The following is a 26,648-nucleotide window of genomic DNA, read 5'->3' on the forward strand; positions in this document are numbered from 1 at the left end:
TTAAATTTATTGAGATAGAATAAATAAATTATAAAATAATATTTATGGTTAAGTTTTTATTTGCACAGAGAGCAATTATTATAAAATAATTACTATGTAGGTATCTACGATGATTGAATGAATGTAGGTATTCAATATACATATTTATTATCATTAGTGAGTTATATTTATTCATGTGACATAATTCCATTAAGATAACACAATTTATATATATCAAAATTCAAGAGTTGGATGGATCTGTTTGTAATAATTGGAACAAATAATCGTCCTCCCTATTTCCCGAAAAGTAAGAAGTTCTGTTTATTTTTTTTATATTTTATACGCAACATCATACATTTTATGAAAATGCATAATATTACGAATGGAGTCGTAAACAAAGTTAATTCGTGATCATCAAGTACTGGCAGTTGACTCGAGTTGACACGATTTTATCTATTTAGTTCAAGTTTGTAACAATAGAGGGCTCTGAATAAAAATATTTTTTGCGATCGTGATGGTTGATACATTTTTTTCATAAGACCTTTAGAAATTGTAATATTACCTACTTTGTTTTGCAGATGGGATTTTTTAATGTAACAAAACAAACAGATTTCAATTATTTCAATTAACTATTTTTATTTTTGTTTATCTAACGTAGGTATGTAAATAGAGACATAAATATAGAATAGGTTCTGCCAGGCAACCGAAGATTGGTTAGTTGTAGCCGTTGTAGGTACCTACCTATATTGTTGGCTTGTAAGTACAAGCTACCACACATAATCTGAATACTGAAATATAATTATACACATCATATATTTTCTTACCTATTGATGTAAAGGAGACCTGTACCTCGATTCTCTACTACTATCGACTACCGACAACCGGCTAGCTATCGAATTTTGACATTTAGAATGTACTGCCAAAATGTTTCCTACGACACCCGTCAGAGGCGCTGATCAAATTTCCATACAAACTTGATGACAGTTCGGTTGTCGGTAGTCGATAGTAGAAGAGAATCGAGGCACTGTTTTATTCAGGTAGGTACCTACCTACTTAATGTTCGGCGTAGGGCTAAAATTGGATGACATCTCTATGAACTGTACGCAGGTACCTACCTAATTAGGTACCTACTTATTAACTCGCTCAAACATAGTTTTTTTTTACCTACCACAGATTGTGAAATATGTATCTATTTAATTGATTAATCTTGGTCGATTTAACGTATAGGTACCTAGCGTTGCCAGATCCAAGCTGATAATTATCTGAACATTTCTGGGGCCACGAACGAAATTTTCCGTACATTTTTGTGGCCCCGAACGGAATCAGGGTTTTGGTACCCGGTCCGTGACTATGCTAAGTAGGAGAGACCAAAAAAACGTAGTACCGTAACTTTGTAAAAAACTAGTATTTATTCATTCCGGGACAGAAAAGTAAAATTACTGGACACGGGACAACACGCAAAAATTCCGGGACAATCCCGGAAAACCCGGCCATCTGGCAACTCTACTTATACCACGTTGAATTACGGAGCCTTGTAAATAAACAATCAAGGAAATCTAACAGACTAAATAGTAAATAGACTTTTCACACGTTTTACCTAAATGTACACAGATACCTCAAATATTTGCTGTTACTTGCGGAAAAAGTACTAGTACTACTGGTACCTAATACCCGCAGTAAGTCACCGTCCAGTTCTCTAAAAATAGGCAGGTAGGCTTACTTACACGTACCTTCAATCAAAATAGTCCGTCGGTTCTGTGACTTTGAATTATATTTTGTTTTTGACAATATGAATAGAAACTCTTGATGGTCTGACTTGCTGCGCAAGGGTTAAGAGTAGTAGAGATAGCAGGAAACTAAAAATATGAATTTTTGGCGGCTTTGCTGTAGAGTGTAGATTTATGAACTATCCTTTAAAGACACTTATAACCGATAAGTATTTTTCGTTTCGTATAAATTAATTAGGTACATAAGTTCCATAATAAACTTTATACACAAAAAGTACTTAGTAAACAAATAAATAAAGACTATTGACCTCCCTGCCGATATTCGGCTGCGGTGGCCCATTTCCTTGAAACAGGCCCACGGTGCAGGATTTTTTTATAGTACCTATCAAACAGTGCACAATACACAGATATACTTTGTATTCACTCTGATAGCCCGGTGGAACGGATAACCGACATGACCAGTAAGAGGTCCGGCACAGGTCCGACGGCATTACGACATTTATAAACAATTATGATAGGCAAGTGATTAATTTTATTGGTTACTCCTTCTTCAGCCTCTATACCTACTTGTTTAATTTTTCCGACATTAGTGGTGCAAACATGGTATAACTCTATGAAAATTGTAGGTGTTCCGCATAAATAGGTACTTACCTAAATAAAGAGCCAGTCTGAAATACGGTAGAAAAATTTAGAAATTGCATAAAGGCACTTTATTACTACACTACTTAATACTTATGTATATATTTTCGTCATCTCATTATTCGAGGGTCAATTAAATATCTATTCTCCGTCGGTGATTTTATTCTAGAGTTCTCTTAAACTCGCCATAACATTTCGTCATAGAACAGCGTGGTCATAAGAGTGGTATCTAATCTGCAATAACTCTTACATTGACCTAACTCGCTTACTAAGCGAAGACGAAGAACTAAGACGTTGTGTAAGCTCTGCGATTAGTTAAACAGTGTTCACCTTCAATCAATTTTGAAACTACATATGACTGAAAAAGACAAAATTCTGTATTACTAATCAAAAGTTACACGACGTTTATAATTCTTAAATCTAAGGTTTAGGTCAGATAGTCTAAATAATAAAACTTTCCAAAATAATTATAGGTACTGATTCATTAATACGAGAGTTATTGGTTACACCTTTGTATAGTTTACATTGAGACCATATTAGCCATTCATTCAAGTCTGTATTTATTTGGTAGCAGGAAACAATGTAATAAAAGTACACACAAATAACGCACATCCCGATCAAATGTATAATCTGCATTAAGGCCATATTAGCGCATAAATTCTAGTATGTGCCTGTATGGAGGAGCAGGAAACAATGTAAAAATTCCTCCCGGTACCTCCCGATAAAATTCCTACTTAAGCTATTCAATCACACTGTAACGAATAAATTAGGTAGAGTAGAGGCCTATGTTATGCATTTGGGCACTATCGACAAAGTCCTGCATTAAATTAATATCGGCTAGAAGGATATAGTAACAGACATGATTTCAAACGTTACCGTTTCCTACGTTAGACTGTAATCATTTTTTTGCTTCGTGAGTTTTTCATTTCGCAAAGAGACTAATAATAATCCTGGAAGATGATGCGTGGTAAAAAAGGCATTAAAGTTTGTTATTTGTAAAGTAACTTAAGTGCTACATTAAGAAGTAACTTTTTAGGTAGAGCGGGTGTATGTGTTACTGTAAAAACCCGAACTGTGGTAAATCCTAAGATTTTCCGGTAAAACCTAAGATTTACCAACTCTCAATGGTAAAAGTCCGAACAAGCCAGAGTTTAAAAACTATGTTACGATATATAAAAAAATCCTCCTTCATAACTATGTTTATAACTATTTCACGGTATAATTATTTACTGTGACATAGTTATAAAGAAGGAGTTTTGGGCATAGCGACATGGGTAGGTTAGGTTAGAAGGTTAGGTTATTTTTTTTTAACCACCCAGAAGGAGAAGCCCCGCGAAGCGGGGCTCCGGCGACATCTCGATATCATCAAGTGAATATAGGTAAAAGTTCGAAATAAAAGAATTGTTCGGACTTTTACCATTGCGAGTTGGTAAATCTTAGGTTATACCGGAAAATCTTAAGATTTACCACCGTTCGGGCTTTTACAGTAACATATGTACCTACAGTGCGTGTATATGAAACTTATTATTGAGAACTCATTAAATTCGGAATATTTTTTCCGACTCACATGAGAGTCCTATGGTCACAGAACAGAGAGTCCTATGGTCGTATTACGCTACAAAAATAACACTGCTGTTTGATGTGTAACGTAATTAGACACTGAACCATTGCAAAACCATAATATCATCTCTTATTTTTCACACACACATTCGCATAATCCTGCAAATAATTCCATCAAGCTCAAACCGTTTCACAATCATACATAATAGTCTACAAGTAAAGAACGTACAACAGTTTTGCCCACTTATAGCTGACCATAATTCCTTGGCGTAGCGAGGCTGTAAGAAAAGAAGTTGGGACGATGCTGATTTGCGGACCGGAGACCCGCCCAGCACTCGCTCCGCCTACACGGCTGGGCGGCTGGCGAGCAAAGCCAGCTGAATCACCGTCAGTATCCATTCAACCCTTGAAGAGCACGCACCGTGTTACAGTTCCAGTTGACGTAGTTGAGTTTTCGTACGGAGCGACGGAACAGGTGCGTATTTGTTGCTTTTCATTTATATTTTCCAATGTAAAATGTAGAGTAATAAAATAATTTTTGGGAAAATTTTGAAGGTGGATAAGTTTTTATTGAATTTTGGGGTAGATATTTATTTGATTTTTAAGGATTTTAGTGTGTCAATGGTATTTTCCCTCTTTTCTTGACAACTTTTTTGTACTTTTCTTCTAATCGAGTTATAGCTGAAGTTTGTCGATTTTTTGTTTGTTTGCATACGGGTACCTAACTAACTTATTCTTAAAACCGCGTAATAGATAACAGCCAACTGGGTTTATTATGCAAGTGATAACGATGAAGAGAACCATAATCATGTAGAAATACCTAAAGGCCATTTACCTATAATGTAGCGATAAAAATAGCAAATAATAATTAATTTTCGTACTCTAAGTTTCTTTTTCATACTTAGCTTCATTAAATGAGTTAAATAGACTTATGAAACCTCGATAAAGGCCGATTTTTTTGAGTAGAAAGAACTAAAAATGTTAGTTATAAGGTAATGGTGCCGTTAATTCTTGCATTATCAAAAACTGTACAATGCTGTTGTAACATGTTAAATTGCCTCTATTTATAGACCGACTGTTGTGATAGTTTTAAGACTCAAATTGTATTGTTTTCTATTAAGTAGCCATACATTTTTTGAAAGTATTACTGGTTATCAAATTCCGTTTTAAAGAAGAATATAATTATTTTCTAGACCCCTTTAAACTCTATTCAGAAAATAGTAAATTATTAGGTACCTGATATACTTTCTTCGACGTGTTAGGTTTAATCCGAATGTACATTAAGATGTACGGAATTAAGATCGCATTAAGTTTTTCAATAAACCTAATTGTTATACTTATGTTATAAAGACTGATAAGAATACTAATATCTCTTGTTTCACTGATCAAATACACTGATGAAAAACATACGAATGACCTACACAAATATCATTACTATTTTTGCAACTTTAAAATCATGGAAATTCTAGTCTCAGTCGGAAATTAAACTCTAATTCATATGTTGGTTGATAGATCTCGTGATATTCATTAATTGAATGGCTCAAACTTAAAGTATCTTTTCAAATTACAAGACAAACACAAATTACACAGTTAAAGAAATCTCATCACATTAATAACTGCTCTTGATCATCAGTTAGTATGATACAACGATACTCTATGAGGGTATTTCCAAGGTAAACGAATAAATAAAAACCTGTGTAGATCAAATGTAGATCCTAAATGTTTAGGCTATGGTTATTATAATTATGCTATACCTAATTCTTTACTCATAATAATATTAAAAGATAAAATTATACAATTAAAGACAGAAACAACATCTTAATCTCTTATTTTATCCCGAATTTTTAAAAATCCTTTACTAGGGACCTCATTATATTAGTATTTCCAACCGGGTTTTATAAGAGCAACTGTTTTGATTGGTAGTAAAATACCGAATTACGCATTTGAGCTTCTCTTCGCAATTGTTACTCGCTTTAATACTTACTGCAAAAATGCATACAATATTCAGAGAGAAAAGTTGTCATCTATAACTGTATAGTCCATACTCCATAATGATAGGTCGGCATCGCGCGGCCGACGTGAAAAAGGGGGAAATGCACAATTAAATTATTAAGTGACAGCTGCGGCGAGCGCGGCCGCGGCATGCGGTTACTGCCCGGCGGTATAGTCGCGGTTCTATTATCGAGTTGCGAAATATAACGAAAAAATGGCTCGTGGAGTTATATTGCTGCACAAATTACGATCAAGATTACGGTTCTACGATAATACGATTGTTTTTATGTGCTGTTACTGATTAATATAAATCAGTCTTAAAGTAACCACAACTTTGTGCTCTACAAACTCTGTTTATTCTCTATTATACAAAACTATAGATAGTTTCTCTTTGTAGCATCAAAAGCTATTACTGTCTTAGTGTAGGGAATATTTGCTTGTTTAAAAAAAAAACAATAAATCAAGTTCTTAAACATTTGGCCGACGCACCTCACATTGGGTAGTAGGTGTAAGTAGATAAATTTCCGATTTCTTTGCCAGAAATATTTCATAGTGACAGTTATTGTAATGCTATAATTAGCATTTAGTACACTAAAAATAAGGTATCACGCTATATTCATAAAGAAATTCATGCTGATATTCGATACCTCTCCTGACTGTCACAATCTTAGCGAAGTGAAGTTACTTTTTAAAAAGAAGTCTTTTATTTGCAGAGTCTCGGGGGAACTTTTTCCATATTTTTTGTTTCCGACGACAATGGTTCCGTCGTTGCTTCTCATTTTACAATTAGGCTTTTCAAATTTGCCTACATAATGTATCAGCTATTGAAATTGCCTACTTTTAAGACGCTTTTGTTGGTTATTTTTTTGGTCTCGAGTGGTTCGTTACATTCAAAGATAGCTGTTTTGAGAAGTCATGTTTATAATGACTTACCTAATACCTAGTTTATGTTGCTGCGTAGACTATACTTAGAGGTTATGTTAAGATATGTACATATGTATGTAAAATAGAAGCGAATAGATAGAGTGGTCAAAATAGCAGGTAAAATAGTTATTTGACATTTTATTGATAGCAAGAAATGGTAGTATTTAACCAAGCTACAGAAATCAATTTACAACGTTTCAAATTAGGGGAATACGTAACGGGTTTGCAAACATAGATTGGTACAAACTATAAAATTCAAAAGTCATTTGTTATAACAATTAATTCTAATATAAAATTAAGTTATAAGAACTTCACATGCACATTTCCATAGGGATTAATAACAACAAAAGATAAAAATTAGATCGGACAGTATGCAAATGAAGCCCACGGGCAAAATGCTAATTTCCGTGGGAGAGCCCGTCAAACTTTTTAATCTCATGTGACGTCATCCCCCCCTCACCCCCTACACGACACTGTTGTCAGAGGGATGATTGAAAGCACCTCATTTGTGTTTTTATTACTTTTTAATTTTTCCCATTTTCTCGAGTGCACACCCGCGCGTCTTAACTTTTTCGCCGTTGGGCGATCTTGATCATTTCTTGTGTTTCGTTTTTAAATCATGTTGTAGCTAATTATATTTTTTGAAAAATATCAAATCTCATTGATTGATTCAATAAAAAAATGTATACCCTTCTATAATCATTGTAAATATACAGTTAATGACTTTACCGCCAGTATTAAAAGTAGAGATAATAAGAAAAGCGTATTTGAGTTTTAATTTACAGTACCTAGTGTGTTTAATACTCCACCTATCTATTTTTGGCTTTTAGATTTTATTGTAGTAAATATAATATTATTAAAGACTGACATAACAATTTTAACATTCATTAAAAATAACAACCATTGTAACAACTATACTCTAGTCACCTGTTCCAACAAAAAACGACGCTTTTATCAATTCCAAAATCTATTTTGAACAATAAATGCACAGATTTGGCGCGTGCATCCCCTTCGCATCGCGACCCTGTCAATGGTGAATACTACAAACTTTTTCATGCATTTAAAACATTTGATTTTAAATCATATTATGTAGGTTTTAAAGGTTATTTCGGTTGTATTTAGTTGGTATTGTTAGTTGGGTATCGTGTAACGCGGTATCTGATACAGATGTCAGTTGGTACGCATTGTGCGGTCGCTATTGTAGCCGTGATGTGACCTGTCTTTGGCCGCGTGAATGTGACGGAATAGATTGCATTAATATTAATATGCAGTATAGCGTTACTGTGTTAACGGAACAAATGTGCCTTAGTCTCGGTTATTGGCTAATTGAATTATATTATTGTCAGTTATTCAACTTAATAGTCAACTAGGTTTCCAAAGCGTTGTATGCAGATGCCCAACACGCGTGACATAGCCTGCCTATGACAAGTGTAAATTGCGTGTGGTTTTTAGCAATTTTTAAAATGCATTTCGGAAGTTTTCCTAGAACAGTCAACTCATATCCGGCTCACCCCAATTGGTGTAGAACTCTCTTGTGAGTAAAGAAAAACTCAGCGTATTGTAGCCTCTGGTAGAGCTTCGCTTAGCTCTGTAAATATTATCAATAGACAAAAAAGATGATACACCATAAGCGCATTCGTACGTTATATGGAAGGATACTAAACACTTGCAGTAAAGATAGATATTTACAGGTAGATAATATATTAATTAGGCCTAATATACCGTATAATATGCGTAAGCAAAGGTATCACTCTACGTAAGCATTAGCATAATCAAGTCCAACCCTTCAGGTGGCAGAAACAATAATGACACAATGTTGTGACATAGGTAACGGGAGCGGATACTTAACTATAAGTTGGAAACCTACATTTCTATAATTTTAGCGACTGTTTGGGTAATGAATGAGTGAGGTTTATACTTATATTAACATGCTTTCTCTTGTTCGTAAAAAATGCTGGTGGCGCTTCCGACGGATGACTTTTAGGGAAAGCCAGTGTTGGGTTATAGCTTTCTGAGGTAGGTACGTCTATCATTTCGAAAAAGCTGTTTAATATTCGAAAACAACTGTTGATCGGTAATACTTAAAACACATCTCATCGTTGAAAAGATAGGATTGCAAGCAAAATAATTCTCCATAATAACATACCAAATTATTGATATTTTTTCTGATAATAAGAAATATAAAAAAAACAATAAATTATATGACTCGGTGTATAAATAGGGTGAAAGCGGCAATGTCGTCGGCGTGACATTTTGTCACCCACACAACACACCGCGACGAAACACGCTCGTTACGGCGAATTATCGCCCGCTGACATTTTTGTTATTTGGGGACACTAACTTATGTTGTAATGAAGATGCTAGAGCGACAGCAGCCGTATATCTCAGCACAAGGATATTAAGAAGAATATTCTCTGTTCACTATCTATCGTTTCTTATAATGACAAAATATCTTTAGCGATCGCTGTTTAATGGGAAAATGATTTTGCCATGTGAATGTTGCCGTCTGTTACTAAGAAACTTGTGATTTTTATCTACTTCTTATGTAGTCAGTAGATCTAAAGCGCCGTCCCATCGACACGTCATGTGGACGACTTGATATCGGCAACACTATATTTGAAACGAATCATAACGGCAATGTATCTGTGTACCTATCTTAATCTACAATACTACCAGTCTCTACCACTAGTCCACCATTTTGTTTATCCGCCATTGAATGTCAAAAGACAAGACCGACACGGCAGTGATTCAATTCTCTCGTTAGTACTGTCGAGTATCGAGAGTTTGAAATTTAAAATGTACTGCCAAAATAGTTCTTACGGAGGCTGGTAGAGGCGCTAAACAGATTTTCGTGGAAAATTTATCTATAGCTAGCCGGTTGTCGGTCGTCGATAGTAGTAGAGAATTGAGCTACAGAAGAACAGTTAGACTTTTCGATCTTTAGCTACAGTGATCACATTAAATATCGAACAAAGGCAAATTTCCAATAAAATTCCTGGGGAACTATCCACCCCACTTAATATGAGGTTACGTACTAATATAATTATTGCAGTGGGGTTGAAAGCGTTCACCCCTCGGTTTTTAGCGGTTTTGTTCTACAACTAATAATTATGTTCAATGAACGGTGACGAGAATGTGAGATATAGCAGCCCTTACGAGCCTTACCGACGGGTGTAATCATCGTGTGACATGTGCAAGGTGTCCGGTTACTTGCTGTGCAATGGTGTAGCTTTCGAGCCGTTTATTTGTGAGGCTTATATTGTTCTATGCGGTCGGCGGAGGCACGTTTCGGTAGATTGCATTGATATTCAATTTTATGTCTCGATACTGGCTCAGTTTAAATGTTGAAATGGTTATCTTTTGGGTTTGAAGAGTAATAAGTAAACTATTGTCTTGCCCATGATTTTCTTGCATTTCAAGCAAAATAATAGGAATTACTTTCTGTGCTCTTTCGCTACGTTATCATATTTTCATATTTTGCAAGCTCCACAAATAAATCTAGTTGCTGCTTGTCTTGCAGTGAAATTCTTAACAAAAATCTTTATTTTTTAAAAGAATATCGTGCAATGTCAAACACTGTCAACTAGAAATTTAAATAACAAACGAACTAATACAGCTTTTGATTTCCTAAAAACAATTATAAAACAATGAAAGGGATCCGGATTGTAAAACTGTCATTAATTAGCATCGAAGGGATGGCGGTGGTGACTGATATTAATTCCGTCCCTCTTTGATTACCTCAGTCGGTGCGGCGACGTTCAAATGTCTTTGTAAAACAAATAAAACTTTGGTTTAGACAGGGAGGATCTTCTGCAGGCTTATTTTTCGAGGATTAGTTGAGGATTGTCTGAGATTAGCTTTTATAATCTATGTACAAGTAGTTTAGATACTTATTTGAATTGCTTTCGTTTTCTATTTTACGTTACTTATTTTTCTGTAGAATAAATGATCAGGGATTTTAAATATTGTGAAGCTTTTTGCTGTATGAAAATAAGTGATCGAAATAAAAAATTATAGTATTTAGATAAGTATATACTTTAACATCTAGGTAGGTACTAATGTGGCTTAAGATTCCGGGTTAGCAAGATATCTTAATATATATAATTCTTCTGTAAGTGTGTATGTCACTGAACTTCTCTTAAACGACTGGACCGATTTTGATGAATTTTTTTTGTGTGTTCAAGGGGATCTGAGAATGGTTTAGATTCACAATTTTGTCCGCTGGACAATGTGTTTTTAATTATTTTTTACAAATTAAGGACGTGTAGACAGGACAACGTCTGTCGGGTCCGCTAGTATTCTATATACCTATGTAATCATGAAAGATTGGTCACAAATAAGATAACTTCAGCCGAAATTATTGTAAACGATTAAATTGAGTATCGGACATAAACCCAATTAAAATTTTCTTAGAGTAACTCTTTAAAGGAAAACAGTAGCAACTTCTTGTAACAGGATACGTCCCAATAAGGCGGCCATATTGTTTTCCTCGGATTAATGGCGGGAGTCGTCTCGACGAAAAGAATGCCGCTAATTAATCAAAAGTCGCCTTCTCTTGATTTCCACAGAGAGTTTTTCCATAGAGTTATTACCGCCCGTGAAGTTTATCCGTTAATGGCCTCCTTTGTTCTGCAGTTCAGATTGGATTTTTGTTTCCTCTCAACATTTCTATTGCCATCTCCCTTACAGTTTTAATCCGTTGTTGATTGTGTTTACTCTGTTATTGATATGAATTTTAGGGTGCCGTCTTTGATTTCCTTTTCAATAAATATTTTTACGTCCCTTTACAAGACAAAAAGTGCGCTTTTTATAGAAATGTCTGCTTTAAGGTAGGTTTTTTTACCATAGCATTAAAATGAAAAACTAACCGATGACGTGGAATATACCTGATTTAGGAATAATCAATTCATTAACTCAACGGCGTGAATACTAACGGATATGTCATTATAAATTCATTTAAAACACCTGTACCAGTGAGAGAAAGAAGATTGATTTATCACTAACAAACATTTACTAACAAACCAAGATGGCAAGAATATTGCCTCGGCATATGACGTCACCGGCGCAAACTTACCTCTTTGCTCGTTCCTTTATTAATAAAACCAGAGATTTATGCGCCCAACTTTTTAATATTTATGGCTCAGCAATAAATTGTTGGCGACGAGTTGCGGGGGATAGGGTTGATTATTTTCTTGGTTGGGGGAAGAATCAACAAGTAAAGATTTGTTACTTCATACTATTATTTCGATAAAATAATCGTTTTTATGTTTCATTACGGATTTCCTGTAAAGTTTAACCCTTTTTGGACTCGGTGGAATAGTTTTAGCCGGTTACGAGCTAGATTTAAGGTAACCACATAATATTATTTTGCAATTTAAAATGTATTCTACCAAAAAACCACGCGTTATTTTTTTAAATCATACATTTTATATCTATTGTCACAAAACGCTATAAGATAATTTCTAATACCGTGTCAAATTCATAAATCACTATTCAAAACGTGGGAGCTGTGGGGTTGGTACCCTCGGACAATAGTAGGAGATAGATGTGCTCTCAGCAGCGTATGTCAACAGTCGCGCCGCGGGCACTTGTGTCTTAAGGACCCATTACATTAATATCTGAGACGTCTGCTAACGTGGGTTGCAAAGGCAGAACAGAAGTTTAGTTCCGTGTACATTTCCATGCCAACTCAGTCATTGTGGTAATAAAGTCTTATTACTTTTGAAAAGAAGCAAACGTGTTCAAATATGATAACTGCCATTGATTGTAAAAAGGATGACGTTAAGAGCTTGGATGTCTGTCAGACCTTAAATATCAACAAGTAATTAAAGTAGCAAGCACTACCCACAGTACCCACGAATTGTGGCTAGAAACTCACCTGTCTTGTACTAAAAAGGAATAATTATGAAAGCCGTGTTTTATATTAGGTACACAAAAACTGTAAGATATCAACATACATAAAATCAAATAGTTCCGTTTCTAAACAAAACTCTAAAATAAAATACAAAAATACTCAAACTAAAATTGTTATTATTCCTTCTAGAAGTTTGCTATCTTACTGAAACTTGCCTGTTCCGTGGTTAAAATCACGTTATTAGCGGTAGACAAAAGACGAGGGGCGGTCCGCGGCGAGGGGCGCGGGCGACGGATTAAGATTTACTCCAGATATTTGCAGATGAGATTTGAAGGTATTCAGAATTGTCATCGCATTCATCGCTCTACCCTATTGTCTGGGAGATACGCTAATTTCGCTTAAATCTTTATTGATATTTTATGAGTTATGATTTCACCGTTTTGTGTAAGATTATATTGTTGTAGATATTATCAGTTGTAGCTGACAATTTAATATTTAACAAAATTGTATTAGAATTAGTAATGTGAGGACAGCGCTTGTACCTAGTATTGCGGTTATGATGTTAGCCAATTTTTTCTCAAACATGAACTGTCATGCGTGTGTCCGATTCTTACACATAACCAATGCTTGTATTGTTTAAAGAACAAAACATATGGTATTTAGTTTGACTCATGACAAAATACATTTATACTAAAAGTAGTTGTGTTTGACTGCTGAATCATTAATCGTTGATATTTAGAAAAACTTTTAGAATCAATAGTCTTACCAGACTACGTATTTCCGTTCTAGCTACAATTAGCGAGATAGTAGTCACATGTAGATGCCATTACGTAATAACAATTAAGTTCTAAGTTTCCATTACAAATCCTCTTTCGTGTATGACTCCTTCAGACAATTGCTCTCGTAGACCGTTTGATGTTCTACAAATCTGCATCACAATGTAGCGTTCGTAGCACTTGCGTAGATGTTGGATATCGTAGCAATGATTTATTGTAACACAATGTGAGTTAAGATAAATATTATTAACAGATTATATCGTTGGTGTGATGTAAAATACTTACATAAAAATTAAGAATTTACTTCATACCGTTTTGTATTTTTTTTGCCAATACTTATAACGTAATGTTAATCCTGTAAAAATCAAAAGTAAGCCTTGCAGATATTAATGCAGAGGTTAGTAACTACTTATTTTACAAAGGTTATAAAGTACCTATTAAGTTTATGTTTCTTATAATATAGTACTCGAAAATCAAAATAATAATCATCTTTGTACACTGTCATTGCAAAAATGCCACATACCTATAGGTTATTCATCGTACGTACCAAAATTTCTTTTATAAAAAGTTGTTCGAGCACGCGTGTGGGGTGTGAGTCTTTTATATTCAATTTTTAAATCCTGGCGACCATTTTAAAACGTCATTATGATGATCTCTCTCTCATTGCTGGCGCATGTGGCGCCCCCTGGCGGATAAACGAGGCTTCCCATCGTCACCCTTTATGTTTCCATGTGAGATGCCGATGTGAGAATTATGTTTAAGTACAAGAATGTTGAATGTTTTTTAAAGATTTTGTGATTTTTTGTATGGAGAGTTTTGGACTGAAAAAGTAGTTCATAATTCTAATTCCTGTAGAATAGTTTTTGTCGTTGGGTATGTAAATACTAAATTACGTACGTGTTTTTTGCAGTTGTTGTGATTACAATTAGAAGATATTTTGTTAGGAATATGAGCTATGTAGATTATATTATAGGAGGAGCAACCTTGTTAATATCTCCAGTTAGCTTTTCAGCTTATGACGAGAGTACGTGTTTCACGTCCATAAGGATAGAGTTCGAACCCACGACACGACGTTCCGCAGTGCCATGTTTTCATCACCAGTATAATGTAACGGATGAATCTATGGGCCACACACCTAACATAAAGCCTTCCCCATAAACGAATGTAAAACAAAATCTAAGCGTTAAACAATACCCGTCACGGCGTAAAGGCTGGACGCTCGTCAGGCGCGGCGGGCGTGCGGCGCGGCGGGAAACAATGGCCGCTTGAAGCGCTTCCCGCGTCGCCGCTCGCTATTGTCGCGGGCACAGGATACGTTGCATACAGGCTTTAGGGATACGTACCGTATCATCCACGTATCATACTTATCTCTGTGTTTTTTGTTTAAAGTTATGTATGCTATGTGTGTATAACTAATGTTTTCAAAGTATGTACGGTTTTCAAAACGTTTTTAAGATTTGATTAATCGTATACAGCGTCAGCAGCTACAACTTCTTGCTTCTTGCAATACTAAAACAACTAAAAATGTTATTCGGAAATTCAGAAAATAACAGTTTAAGCGAAATTAAATGGATATGCGAATGCTTTGGTTTTTAGTTATCACCGTCCTTTTCTATCAAATTTCTATTAAGAGTAAATTTAACTCGTATAAATTAAAACTGGATCTTCTCCTGATATGGGCATATCTACAGTCACTCTTACATAAAAAGAGTAAGTAGTCAAAATAACATCTACAGAACCATTGTACAACAAGATAAGTTTATAATCGTGACTACGTTTTGTAGGCACATGTGATTTGCGTATCGTGACGCGGGTATCTCTCGCAGGATATCCTCAGTATTTAAATGAGAAGGCTGAATGACTGCTACAAGGAAACCCTGTGGAATTTTAAGGAGACGTATACTAAACAATGATTTTATTATTATCTGGAGTATTACATAGTGATAACAAATCAACGCATTTAAGAATTGTGTTTTTTTCTGCCATACATGCAAGATTGTTTTTGTTTTATACTAAAATTTAAATTCTAAGGGCTGTATAAAGACATTTTGCTCGTATTAAAACTTAACTAGATATTAAGTTTTCTAACAAACCTTTGATATTTGATAATGTAAAATATTCAGGCAGGTGTGTACGTTGGCAGTTAAGTTGCAAAGTAAACCAAGACTCAATTTCGTTCGCCCGATGTTTGCTCATTAGATTTGGCGGATTTACGTCAGTCTGGTGGGACTCACTTGTCTGGTAGAAGGTACTCGAGACTGTCTGTTGAAATAGAGTAAGCCAAGCAAATCTAAGTCAGAATTTGTGCCTGTAAAACTAGCAAGAATGGTTTTATCTGCAATGAAAGCTTAAACAAATGATAGAGACATTTAATCATAATTCAAAATTAATGAATAATGATAAAGTGTCATTATATTTCAACCATTATCTAAAAACTATCTTACGAATATTTTTCTTAACTAAATACTGTCCATCTGCTGGACAACGGTCTCCTCCCAAACGAGGGCGGGATAAGGAATTAGATCCACCATGCTGACCAAGTGCGGGTTGGGGACTTTGAATGTCCTCAAGAAATGTGTTAAAGAACTTTTACTGATAGGTATTAATTATTTGGTTTTCAATCAATTATTATTGCATTTCGAAGGCTACAACGCGAAGAATTTTGACCATGACGATCATGTGTATTCTTTCCATAGCTTACCGTGCTTTTTATATTACTTCTTGGTTAGAGTTTTATTCTGTGACTTTTTCAAACACACATCAATCAGGTTTGTAACATGATATAATAATCTTCACTCATACGTTCCAAATAAAGTGGTAATACATCCGCCGCATCGAATACAGATTGTAACGACACGGTCGTATCACTCGGTGTGTATTTAAATGTAGAGTGGGTTTGCGTGTTCATCGCCCGATATGTGACATACTGTCGAAATGCGATACTCCCATATGGTACTGGTATAAGTGTAGGATTTTGATGTTATGCAGATTAGACTATTATAGAATTCGTAGTTGAAAGGTAGGTATTTGACGATGAGATACTTATGTCATGTAACATTGAAATAGCTCTTAGTTTGCAATTTAAAGAAGTTGTTTTTTGATAGCACAGTACCGAAAACACTTTTTTGAATTGTCTTATAGTGTACGTACGGAAATTAATGCGAACATGTCTTTTACTTGACAATTTGGAGCAGATAATATTGGTCGTTGCTGGTATCATCTGAACCTTTTTGAAAGAAACGGAGGTAGTCAGTGACACTATAATATACTAGTTGACTAATGTCCGTTAAAATAGCTTCATCGTTATGTATGTACTGAAGTACCTTTTCAGATTCAGTTGTTATCAACCTTTATTTGAACAATATTTGCAACGAAAAATACAATTCAACGTTTCTGTAAAAATGCTTACAAGTTTCAATAGAAACCAACTCCAGCATTCAGGCTACGTTGTCTACGCCGTAGCTCGTAGCGGCGTAGCACGTACCTTTATTGCCTACGACACAAAGAAACCGCGCTACGCGGGACTCGGGATACACAACGAATACATTAATGTGTGAAGAAAGCTTGTGAGATGGAGGTGGCAGGTATTTTGAGGATAATACATGAATAATATAATCACTATTAATATTCTATTTTAAAACATCATTCACTTTATAGAATTTATTTAAGTTGTGCATAAAAAAAGTGTTTTTACTTGATTGCTAATGTTTTGAAATTACTTTGCTCTCGCTTTGTTTTATGTTTAGATACACTTAAGTCTAAAAAAAAATATCTAGTAACGGTAAAATGAATAAATAAGTAGTAAGTAGGTAAAAGGATAATGTTTAACAGTCTCTTTTGAATGTTTCCAGATTTATGACACAGATTTCCAATATAGGTTGGTTGGAAGTATAAAAAAAATAAAGTTCGGCTAAAACAAAAATCTACAAACTGTCTGATACACTACCTATTCATTTTTTTTACCGCAAAACAAATGAATATCTTGGAACTCAGAACATTTACATTTTCTTAGCTCGCGGTCTTCGCTTTGACGGAATGTAAACGACAATGTGGCATTGTTTTTTTTTTTTTTTTTTTTTTTTTTTTTTTTTTTTTTTTTTTTTTTTTTTTTTTTTTTTTTTTTTTTTTTTTTTTTTTTTTTACAAAAATAAGTTATATATATTATCTTTGACAGTAGGTCAGTCACAAGTTTGTTATACAGTCGATGCTGTCCACTATCAAACATTCGACATTATAAAATACTTCATGTGAAAAAGTTTTTGCGGACTAGTTGCGGGAAATAGTTCTTGCGAAATACGCTTCTGGCGATAGTCAACTTTTTATAGAATATTTCTCCAAAGCTATTTGCTTGTCGATGGTCAATAGTAGTATAGGAAATCACTCCTCTGAAACCAATTTCTTACGTGGCATAGGAACATTTTTTAGTACATTTTAAATGTCGACTCTCGATAATACCGGCTGTAGAAAAGACGCAGCTACAACGTCTCACTAAAGACCTTAATAGCTATTTATTTCACAGATTTATATATCAATACATAATCGTTTAATAATCAACTTTTACTAAACAATAATAAACCTTTACACAAGACAATTTTAGCCGACATACAGAACTCAATTAAACGCTGAAAGCTTGTCTATTAAAGACTGCTCTACTCTCGTCATCAATCGTTATTAATTTCATTGTTGGGGTCTTAAGATAAAAGGATCTTATTATAGCCTGGGTTTTAGTGCCAGAAATAACATTTACACTCTGTCCAATTAGTGTAAGTGTTAATCGGTGGCACAATCGTAGTAATCATTATGTGTGACACATCTCACACATCACTGATAATATAATGGACCGACTATAACTTATCACTGACTTACAATTGCCAGGATTTATGTATTTTTTTACAAAATGCCAATGCAGAAGTGCACCTTGGAGTCACAGTCCACTTCTGCTTTTGAACTAATCATGTAAGATATTCTGATTCCCTTATCAAATCAAAATCAAATAATACTATTTTGATTAAAGGTACAATTGGTTTGAATAACTTAACCTCCAACTATTCTGTGCGAGACGAATGACAACAGTCAGAATTTTGACTTGACTGTCACAGACTTCTTGGCAATCCCTTTTCTTCGGTACAACCAAAAAAATCGTACTAGTGGTTGACCCAACATAACATAAACATTCAAAAAAAAAAAAAAAAAAAAAAAAAAAAAAAAATCAAAAATATTTTATTGTGTAGCGATACGATAACGCTTTTATTATTATTAGCCGTCGCTGAGGGAGGAATATCATAAAAAATATACCGTGGAATAACCGAGTAAGTGCTTATTTACTGAATTTAGATAACTTTATAGTAATGTAGTGGTAATTTGCAAAAATGTTCTTTCTTGAAGAAATAGTGACTGATATTATACAAAAGTTAACGTGTAGTATTCATTTGGAATTGATAAAACATTATATGTTACTGTATTTGGCCAGGACATGTTGCACAACGTACGGTTACGTAAAAAGGATGGAGAATGGGTGGTTCACTTTAAAATTGCTGTTTATTGCAATTTGTTTTATACTAATTTCAATAGAAAACGTGGTAGTGAATACGACTTAGGAAAAACATAATATGGGAGGAGAAAACGTTTAAATCGCATTTGCGATACGAAAGGACTGTAAAAATTAGCTGCTTAATTAATAATTAACTTCACACATCAATGTATATTAATGATGTATTAAATTAATGACTTTATAGCAATATTAAGCCACACATACAATAACAAGTCACACCTCATTAAAACCCTTTGACGGGGGGAAGACGACGATCTTTAATATGCCGCTAAACACACACAATTAGCGGATCTCGCGTGTGAAGTGAGTTAAACAATCATTATGTAGCTGTTTACTTGCACACGCTTGGTATAAACAGTTTTATTAAGAAATTATAATGAAGCAAATATCATTTGAGATTTTCTCAAGTCTTTTCTTAGTGCTTGCTTACACTGTTCTTACTTCAGTGCAAAATTTTTGTAGGTATGTAAGATCTATAACTCTAAGAAAACGAGAAAATATACAATCTTTTGAGCTAAATTAAAGGCTCAACGTTTGATAATCATACCTAAGTTTAAAATCCCTCATTACGCTTTTCTATTAACATTGAAGCAAATCAGCTTCAAGCATAAAACGTTCTCTACTGCATATAAAAAAATCCGAATTCTCTCTCGCCAGTCACAAATAAAGAGAAAAATACCCAATCATATTTGCACACCTCATGCACATTTGCCGAAAATTCCCCGCGCTGCAATCGTTCATTCAGGCATCATTACATTCACTCGTTCGTTCACCATTACGTTCACTCGCTCTCGATATAATACATTGGTATCTCGAGATTGATCTCGTTAGGAAATTGGGTACATTCAGCTTTCTGGTCGGCTGGGCTGCTTGATTAGTGTGCCGTGGTTCCGGGTTCCGACGACCACGAATGGATAATGGGTTTCTGTTTTTTTGCCAATTTTAAACTGGTGGGTTTGTTCTTTTACAGGAAGATGAAACGATGTATTCGATAGTACCTTTAAGGCTTTCAGTGTATAGGAATGTAGCATTGGCAAAGGAGATTTTCTCAAATATCTACTCTTAGTTTAGTTCTACTTACAATTACGAAAAAAAAGAAGGCATCTATCAAAATACTATTAATGAAGTACAATATTTTTTTAAACAGACTACGATACATCCAATAACCCTCCTTACTTAGTGATCAAAATAATAAAACGAAATGAAACAATGTGACTACCGCTATGCAACCCTCACAAATTTCGAATTCAATACAATTTCTATAACATTTTTATCCAAAGGCATACAGAGATAAAGCCAAAAAGCAATGTCAGTCATTAAACATCCCGCATGTGTGGTGCATTTTTGTTTTTATTCGTGAACCGAGCACAGTGACGTGTGTGACTGATGCATAGAATAACTTGCCACACATACGTCCATGACGGATGTCTACAATAGATACACCTGCAGTATTTCGTGCCTACGTTTTTGGAAACAAAAAGCTTTTTGGCTTTGAACTACTACAGGTTTTTAGGTTTATTGTATGTGTATATTAATCAAGACTTGTGTTTACTATGCGATTAGATAATGGTCGATGAACAGTATCGGTACTGATTCCTATGTTTGACATAGTCATTTTAAACGATTTTTTTTTTAATTGTACATGATTGTATAGAAGTCTATCGAAGAATTTTGCTATTTAATAGGTATCTTCAAATAACTAAAGAAAACCTTCTTTTAAGTATAAAGTTAACTTCATATTAGTTCTTATCCACCTGCGGTTTAAACGAAGTGAAAACATGCTGCAATTCTCAATAAGGTCGTCACAAAAATGAATCCTGGTACAATCAGACGACAATAAATCATACCGTCTAAAGTACACTCGGTCGGATAATCTGTACGTTTTAAAGCCGTCATCGGCTTAGCACCTCCCTGCCCCCTCTCCCCCCGTGCACCCCCTCCTCCCCAACGTAGGCACTTCACGTGCGTTTTGACGCGATTATCATACCCCGACGGTATCTGCGCGCAATATTGTTTGCGTTACGGAGCAATGAAAGGGTTTGATGTGGCTTTTCTGTGCGCTTCATAGAATTCGGACAATGGTTCTGGGGATTCTAGTTTATTGTTTTGAACCCATTATATAGTTTTCAATGTATAAAAACATATTTTCATTAGATGTCATGTTTTCCCAATCTTTAAGAATTTAATTAGTAGAACAATTAGGATCTAAATAATGACATTACAACTAGTTCCACAGAAAAGGTCATTGTGATTCGCATAATGTTATAAAAAATTGTACATTTGAAATGAAAACAAACATTTTTGTTGCCAAAACTCCCTTAAAACATTAATATAACCGCATCCACTCACTTCAGACATCCCCAGACTGTTTCACCGCCCGCGGAGCGGTTTTTGAATCTGCTTCCTTTGTGACGGTTTTAATATGGAAATTAACGTTCGCTGCCGTGTGACGAAACACCTTCGCGACCACATTATTTACCGCTCCGAACAATACTTCAGCACTCTTATTACAAACGCATAAAGTCTCATTTCCTTTGAAATTTTATTTTTAAAAAATGTTCACGTTTTAACTGCGAATTTGTCGCTAAAATCCACGCGTCGCCTGTGAGCCGCCTAATTGAATTTTTTATGTACTTTTACAATGGCTTTGAGGTTTTTTTTTGCTGTGAATTCGTGCGTTTAATTCGCCGCTGTCGGTTTTACGTTCTGGCTTTATATTTGTCCAACTACGGCTTTTAGTTATGTTTGTATGTATTTTCACGGATAGCTTTCAGCTCAAAGCTTGTTACAAATAAATTAAATGTACGGTCCATTTTATGTTTGTTTGTGACTTATTTTACCTTTAAAGAATTATTTTTGGACATAAAATGTTGTCATATTTTAAAGCAACAACAAAATTCTGGTACTTTTTTATGCATCATTCATGGTATGTTAGTTCTCATTATTTATCTCGACTCATTTGTTTGTGCGATACATAGGTACATATTTCGTTATTCATATCCAAAGTGCATCTGATCTTTGTATTCAAAATAACGATTCCAATTTGACTGTGCAGGTGATATACGTTACACATCATTTGCGCTACGCACTGTCTACGCACACAAGCTCGTAGAGGTCACGTAGACCGGCTACAATGAGAGTGCACTACTGAATAATATACTGTATTATCTGTAGCATTCAGATTCTGTAGGTTGTAGTTATAGTCATATTTGTTTTTGGTAGTATGTCTATCTGTCAATCCAAGTAAAAATAAGTTTGAGATGTTATCTAATAGTGTTTTTAACCTCCGTCAATTTCTAAAAGAGCAAGTAACACGACTTTATCAACTTGAAAATGATCTTGAAATTATAAATGAATATAAATGTATAAAAAAGAAAATAAATGTAAGTAAATGAAAATTTAAATGATCATACTAAGTATTAAACAATTATACAAAAACAATTCATCAAAAATGTAGGTCGTATTAAAATTTTAAACATAGCAACATTAAAACGCAGACGTTGGGGTGTATCCCCCGTCATGTTTGCCCATCGTCGCGTACGTAAGATTTCATCCCGCTTCACGCTCCGTATCAACTGTTTGAATAGAGATACACCACTCTGAATTTATTGTGAACAACCCCACCAACCCACCGCCCACTCTTTATTGTCGCAAATCCGATGTATCGCTTTCACTTCAAACTCACTGATATGGTAATATGACATTTAATTTCTATCCCGCCGCTGCGAGGATGCCTTTGTTGTGTGGAGTTCCGATTAATAGATTAAGAATTTTAATTAATTTCCCGTATGAACTCATTGATATAGAGCACTGGAAAACCATAATCTACTATTGATGAGTAGATTTTTGGTTCATTTGACGGAGGAACTTTTTGGTTAAGCGACATTGTTAAACTTAAAAAGGAAAAGAAAAAATAAGTTTATTGACATATCATGTGCATTTTACTGCTGCCTCTAAAAATAAGATCTTTAACATATTGAGAGTAGAGTTATAACCTTTAAAAGCATTTTTTTTTCAAATTGAGGTAAAATAAATGGATAACGTATGGGACATTTAAATAGATTATATAGCGAATTTAATATTCTTTCCGAATAAAAAATAAATGGTGAGAACGGTTAATGGGCACTTGTTGAATGGCAATTTCGTTGCGATTTCCCGGTTACTTTTTACTGCGTCCTTTTTATTGGTTTTACCATTGTGAGTTATGTATCTTTGCAAAATGTAACAACGAAGGCATATTGCGATTTGCTCTCTTTTTTTAAAACCAATACATATCTACGTAATGAAGCAAACTGCAGTTTATTTACAAAATACCGTATTGCACGCTGTACCTGAACATAAAAAAATAAAACCCAAATCCTAATTGAAAGAAAACTCCGGCGTTCGTTTAATAAAGATTCAAATGATATTCTGCCAGAACATGGCGCATTGAAAAAGGAATTTAAAAACAAATCCGCATTGGGCTCGGAATGCGGATGTATCGTCATTCGAATATTGCCAATAAAACACCGATGAGCTGAAAAATCGATGTCGACAGACGAACCGACACCGCGAATGTAAACCGTCAGACCGTCACTATATCACCAGTGCAACGGTAGACATGTTTTAAATTTGACAATATTTTGTTCCATTTTTGATACCGTCGCGGTAGTGACGTCAGTTTTGTTGTTTTTGTTTGACAGGACTCACTACTCATATGACGTACATCTGGTGTAGAATAGTTCTGCAATAACTTTACAACAGTTTACTTCGATCATATTTTGTTGGTGTTAAGTATAACACTAACAATTTTTTAAATACAAGTTTACACATAGAACTAAACGAGGAACTAATTTTTTTGAGGTAAAAGAAATCAGAGAGAGAAATCAAAGAATAAGTATTAGAGGTTAACGAGATCCAAATTATCTAAATAGCACAAAAATATTTAAGAAACGTTTAAAAAAATGCAGTTCCGGTAAAGTCGAGTCTAACTGTTGAAACCTATTTTGAAAAATCTTAGCGCCCACAAAGTTATCCTCTCAGTACTTGGTAGTGGGTATCTCATCAACACAAATGCAGTACTTAGACATAATGGCGTCGGACGCATTGTTCGCGGACGACGCGATAATCACCGGCCCACTGTTCCGCTGTGTTCCATCGCACTCACTCTAAGCTCAGACTGATGGTTTTACAGCCAACGACTTTTATTAATGCAGTTTTTATCATTCTTGTATCATATATTTTATGAGCAAATGTCTCTCAGGTCTCGGTTTGAAATGATAATAAGTACAAAATAAACTAAGACGGCTGGATAAAACACTTTTTTAATAAGTGCTGAAAACGATTACATATTATATTATTAAAAGACTAACCTTTTACATGTCTGTCTCCATACATAATTAATATGATAAATCGGAATGTTTTCAATTTAACAGACTTCAAATGTCGTTGTCGGATAGTATAAAACGCGCAAAACACCCCTCGTTCAAGTTGCATCTCATCTCATTCACATCGCGTGATTCCCCGTAGGGTTCACTCGTTCATTTGCGAATTGATTTAGGTACATTTTAACACGTACTCTTTTTGTTGCAGGATGAGTTCCGTGCAGGAGGAGAAAGTGCCTACAGACGGTCCGGCGAAGACTCACGTACGAGAATTGAGGAACACCGAACTGGTTTCTCGTCTTTTGGCAGCAACACCACCGTATCTGTATAGCGCTCTACCCCTCCAGCCTCATGCCTTCTTCTTCAGCGAAATGCTCAGGTCCTTCGTAAACGCCCGTCACGGCTGCCGACCACCTCACTACCATCGACGCTTCAAACGTCGCTCTCAGAAATACTTCGCAGAGAACGAGCACGATTGGCGTCGAGAATGGCCTAAACACGAAGAAGAAAAGAAAGAACCGGAGACACGGCCCGAAGTACCGCTAGAGTTGACTGTGGATAAACATGCAAGAGTGCGTGAGCCTTCTCCTAGGAGATTATCGCCTAAAACTGAACAGGCTAAATCCAGTGGGAGCCCTGGTCCACCAGGCCGACAGTCTTCTTTCGTCGATGTTGGAACTGAAGAACTGCCCAAGCCTTCCCCTTGCGTTGGACGCAACACTGAAACTTCAACTTCAGTCCCGCAGTCAAATCTGATCCTTCCACCTCCGCCACCAATGTGGTACCCGCCTCTTTACAACCCTCAATTCGGAGTAGATCCTTTAAATTTCTTCATAGATCTGCGTGTCTCTGGACATATTTACGACAGGAAGCGAGCTGCCGCTGAAGGTATGGAAACTAACCAAGAACCGCGTGAAGAATCAAGCTTAGATAAAAGGCTTGGTAGAGATTTTGGACAAAGACCTCGGCATTTGTCGGCTTTTTCTGTACCAGTTCGCTCTGGCAACGTATCTGCGGAAGCTGAAAAATACTTTGACCATTCAGGTTCTAAACAACCAGGTCAAATAAACGGTACATCGTACATTATGCGGAACTTAAAACGGGTTTACGAAGACATCCATAACTTGCAGGATGTGAAGGAACACTCTAAGTTAGCTAAAGAGGATGATGCCAAGGCTGAATCATCGGACATAGACGATGACATCATAGAATAAATAAATCAATTTTAAACTTATAACTCTAGTAGATGTGAATATTGTTCTAATACTTGCAAATAATACTATAACTTATTTGTATAATAAATTATAAACAATGTTTACTAATCAAATTGATCTCAATGTTCTAGTCTGTATTCTGTATATAAATTAGTAGCTATAATGTAATCAAAGTATCGTACCTATTAACCAATCAGTTATAGATTCATGTATTGTAACGACGATTCCTATGAAATTAAATAAATTATTGAATTAAACTGTACCTATTGAGAAACGTGTTTTGAATTTCCATCATACATTATTTTGTTAACGTTTAGGTATACTTATAAGAAAGAATACTCAATACAACACTATTATGCAACACACAATACAATTATATTAATCGAACAGCTAAACAAATTGAAAGATGGGTTCACTGAGACTGGTTGAGAGATTATTATAGTCTGGTATAAATTAACCAATTCGTTGAAAATATGTATTAACCATTTTTTAAACGAACTCTCTTAGTACTCAAAGTTTTAATGGTCTACAATTATATAGTTAAATACTAGTTATTTTTAGTCTCTTGTTATTTAGTGTAAAAAGTAAAATTAGGTTAAAATTATGGCAGACTCTTACCCTTCCTCAATGAAAGAATCCTATTACGTCTTTTAGACAGAAAATACTGATAATTAAACCATAATTCTTGCGTTGACACTTTTGCCAAAAATTGTGAAAATGAAAAACAACACAAGATCAAGAACAAAACTCATTTACAAAAACTATTTAAATATCCCGCGTAAAATAGCAAGTTTTGTTGCCAACAGTAATAATGATTAAATAAAAAATCATAGTGTCCTTTTTATAATTATTAGTGTATGAAAAAATAATAAAATATTTACAAAAGAATTTCCCTAGACATCATGGAATCGTATTAAGAAAAATAACTTGATTAGGATATTAGTTTAAGTAGGTAGCTTTAAAAAGTGGTTGCAATAGTGACAATAAAAAAAGTTAACCATATTGGCACTGGCAATAATATCTCTGACATTTGATTTAATGTTGCCGTTTTAAAAATTAAGTATCTATT

The 26,648-nt window shown here is 34.9% G+C and overlaps 1 protein-coding gene across 1 annotated transcript; it reads left to right on the plus strand.

The window, feature by feature from the left end:
• The first annotated feature begins 4,305 nt into the window (after positions 1 to 4,305).
• On the plus strand, positions 4,306 to 25,955 carry LOC142978896 (uncharacterized). The gene is made up of 2 exons (XM_076123503.1): positions 4,306 to 4,380; positions 24,574 to 25,955. The coding sequence occupies exon 2, from the start codon at positions 24,575 to 24,577 to the stop codon at positions 25,577 to 25,579; it is 1,005 nt and encodes a 334-aa protein (XP_075979618.1). The 5' UTR covers positions 4,306 to 4,380; position 24,574; the 3' UTR covers positions 25,580 to 25,955.
• The last annotated feature ends 693 nt before the right edge of the window (positions 25,956 to 26,648 follow it).

The sequence above is a fragment of the Anticarsia gemmatalis genome, chromosome 15, assembly GCF_050436995.1.
Source record: "Anticarsia gemmatalis isolate Benzon Research Colony breed Stoneville strain chromosome 15, ilAntGemm2 primary, whole genome shotgun sequence".
NCBI lineage: Eukaryota > Metazoa > Arthropoda > Insecta > Lepidoptera > Erebidae > Anticarsia > Anticarsia gemmatalis.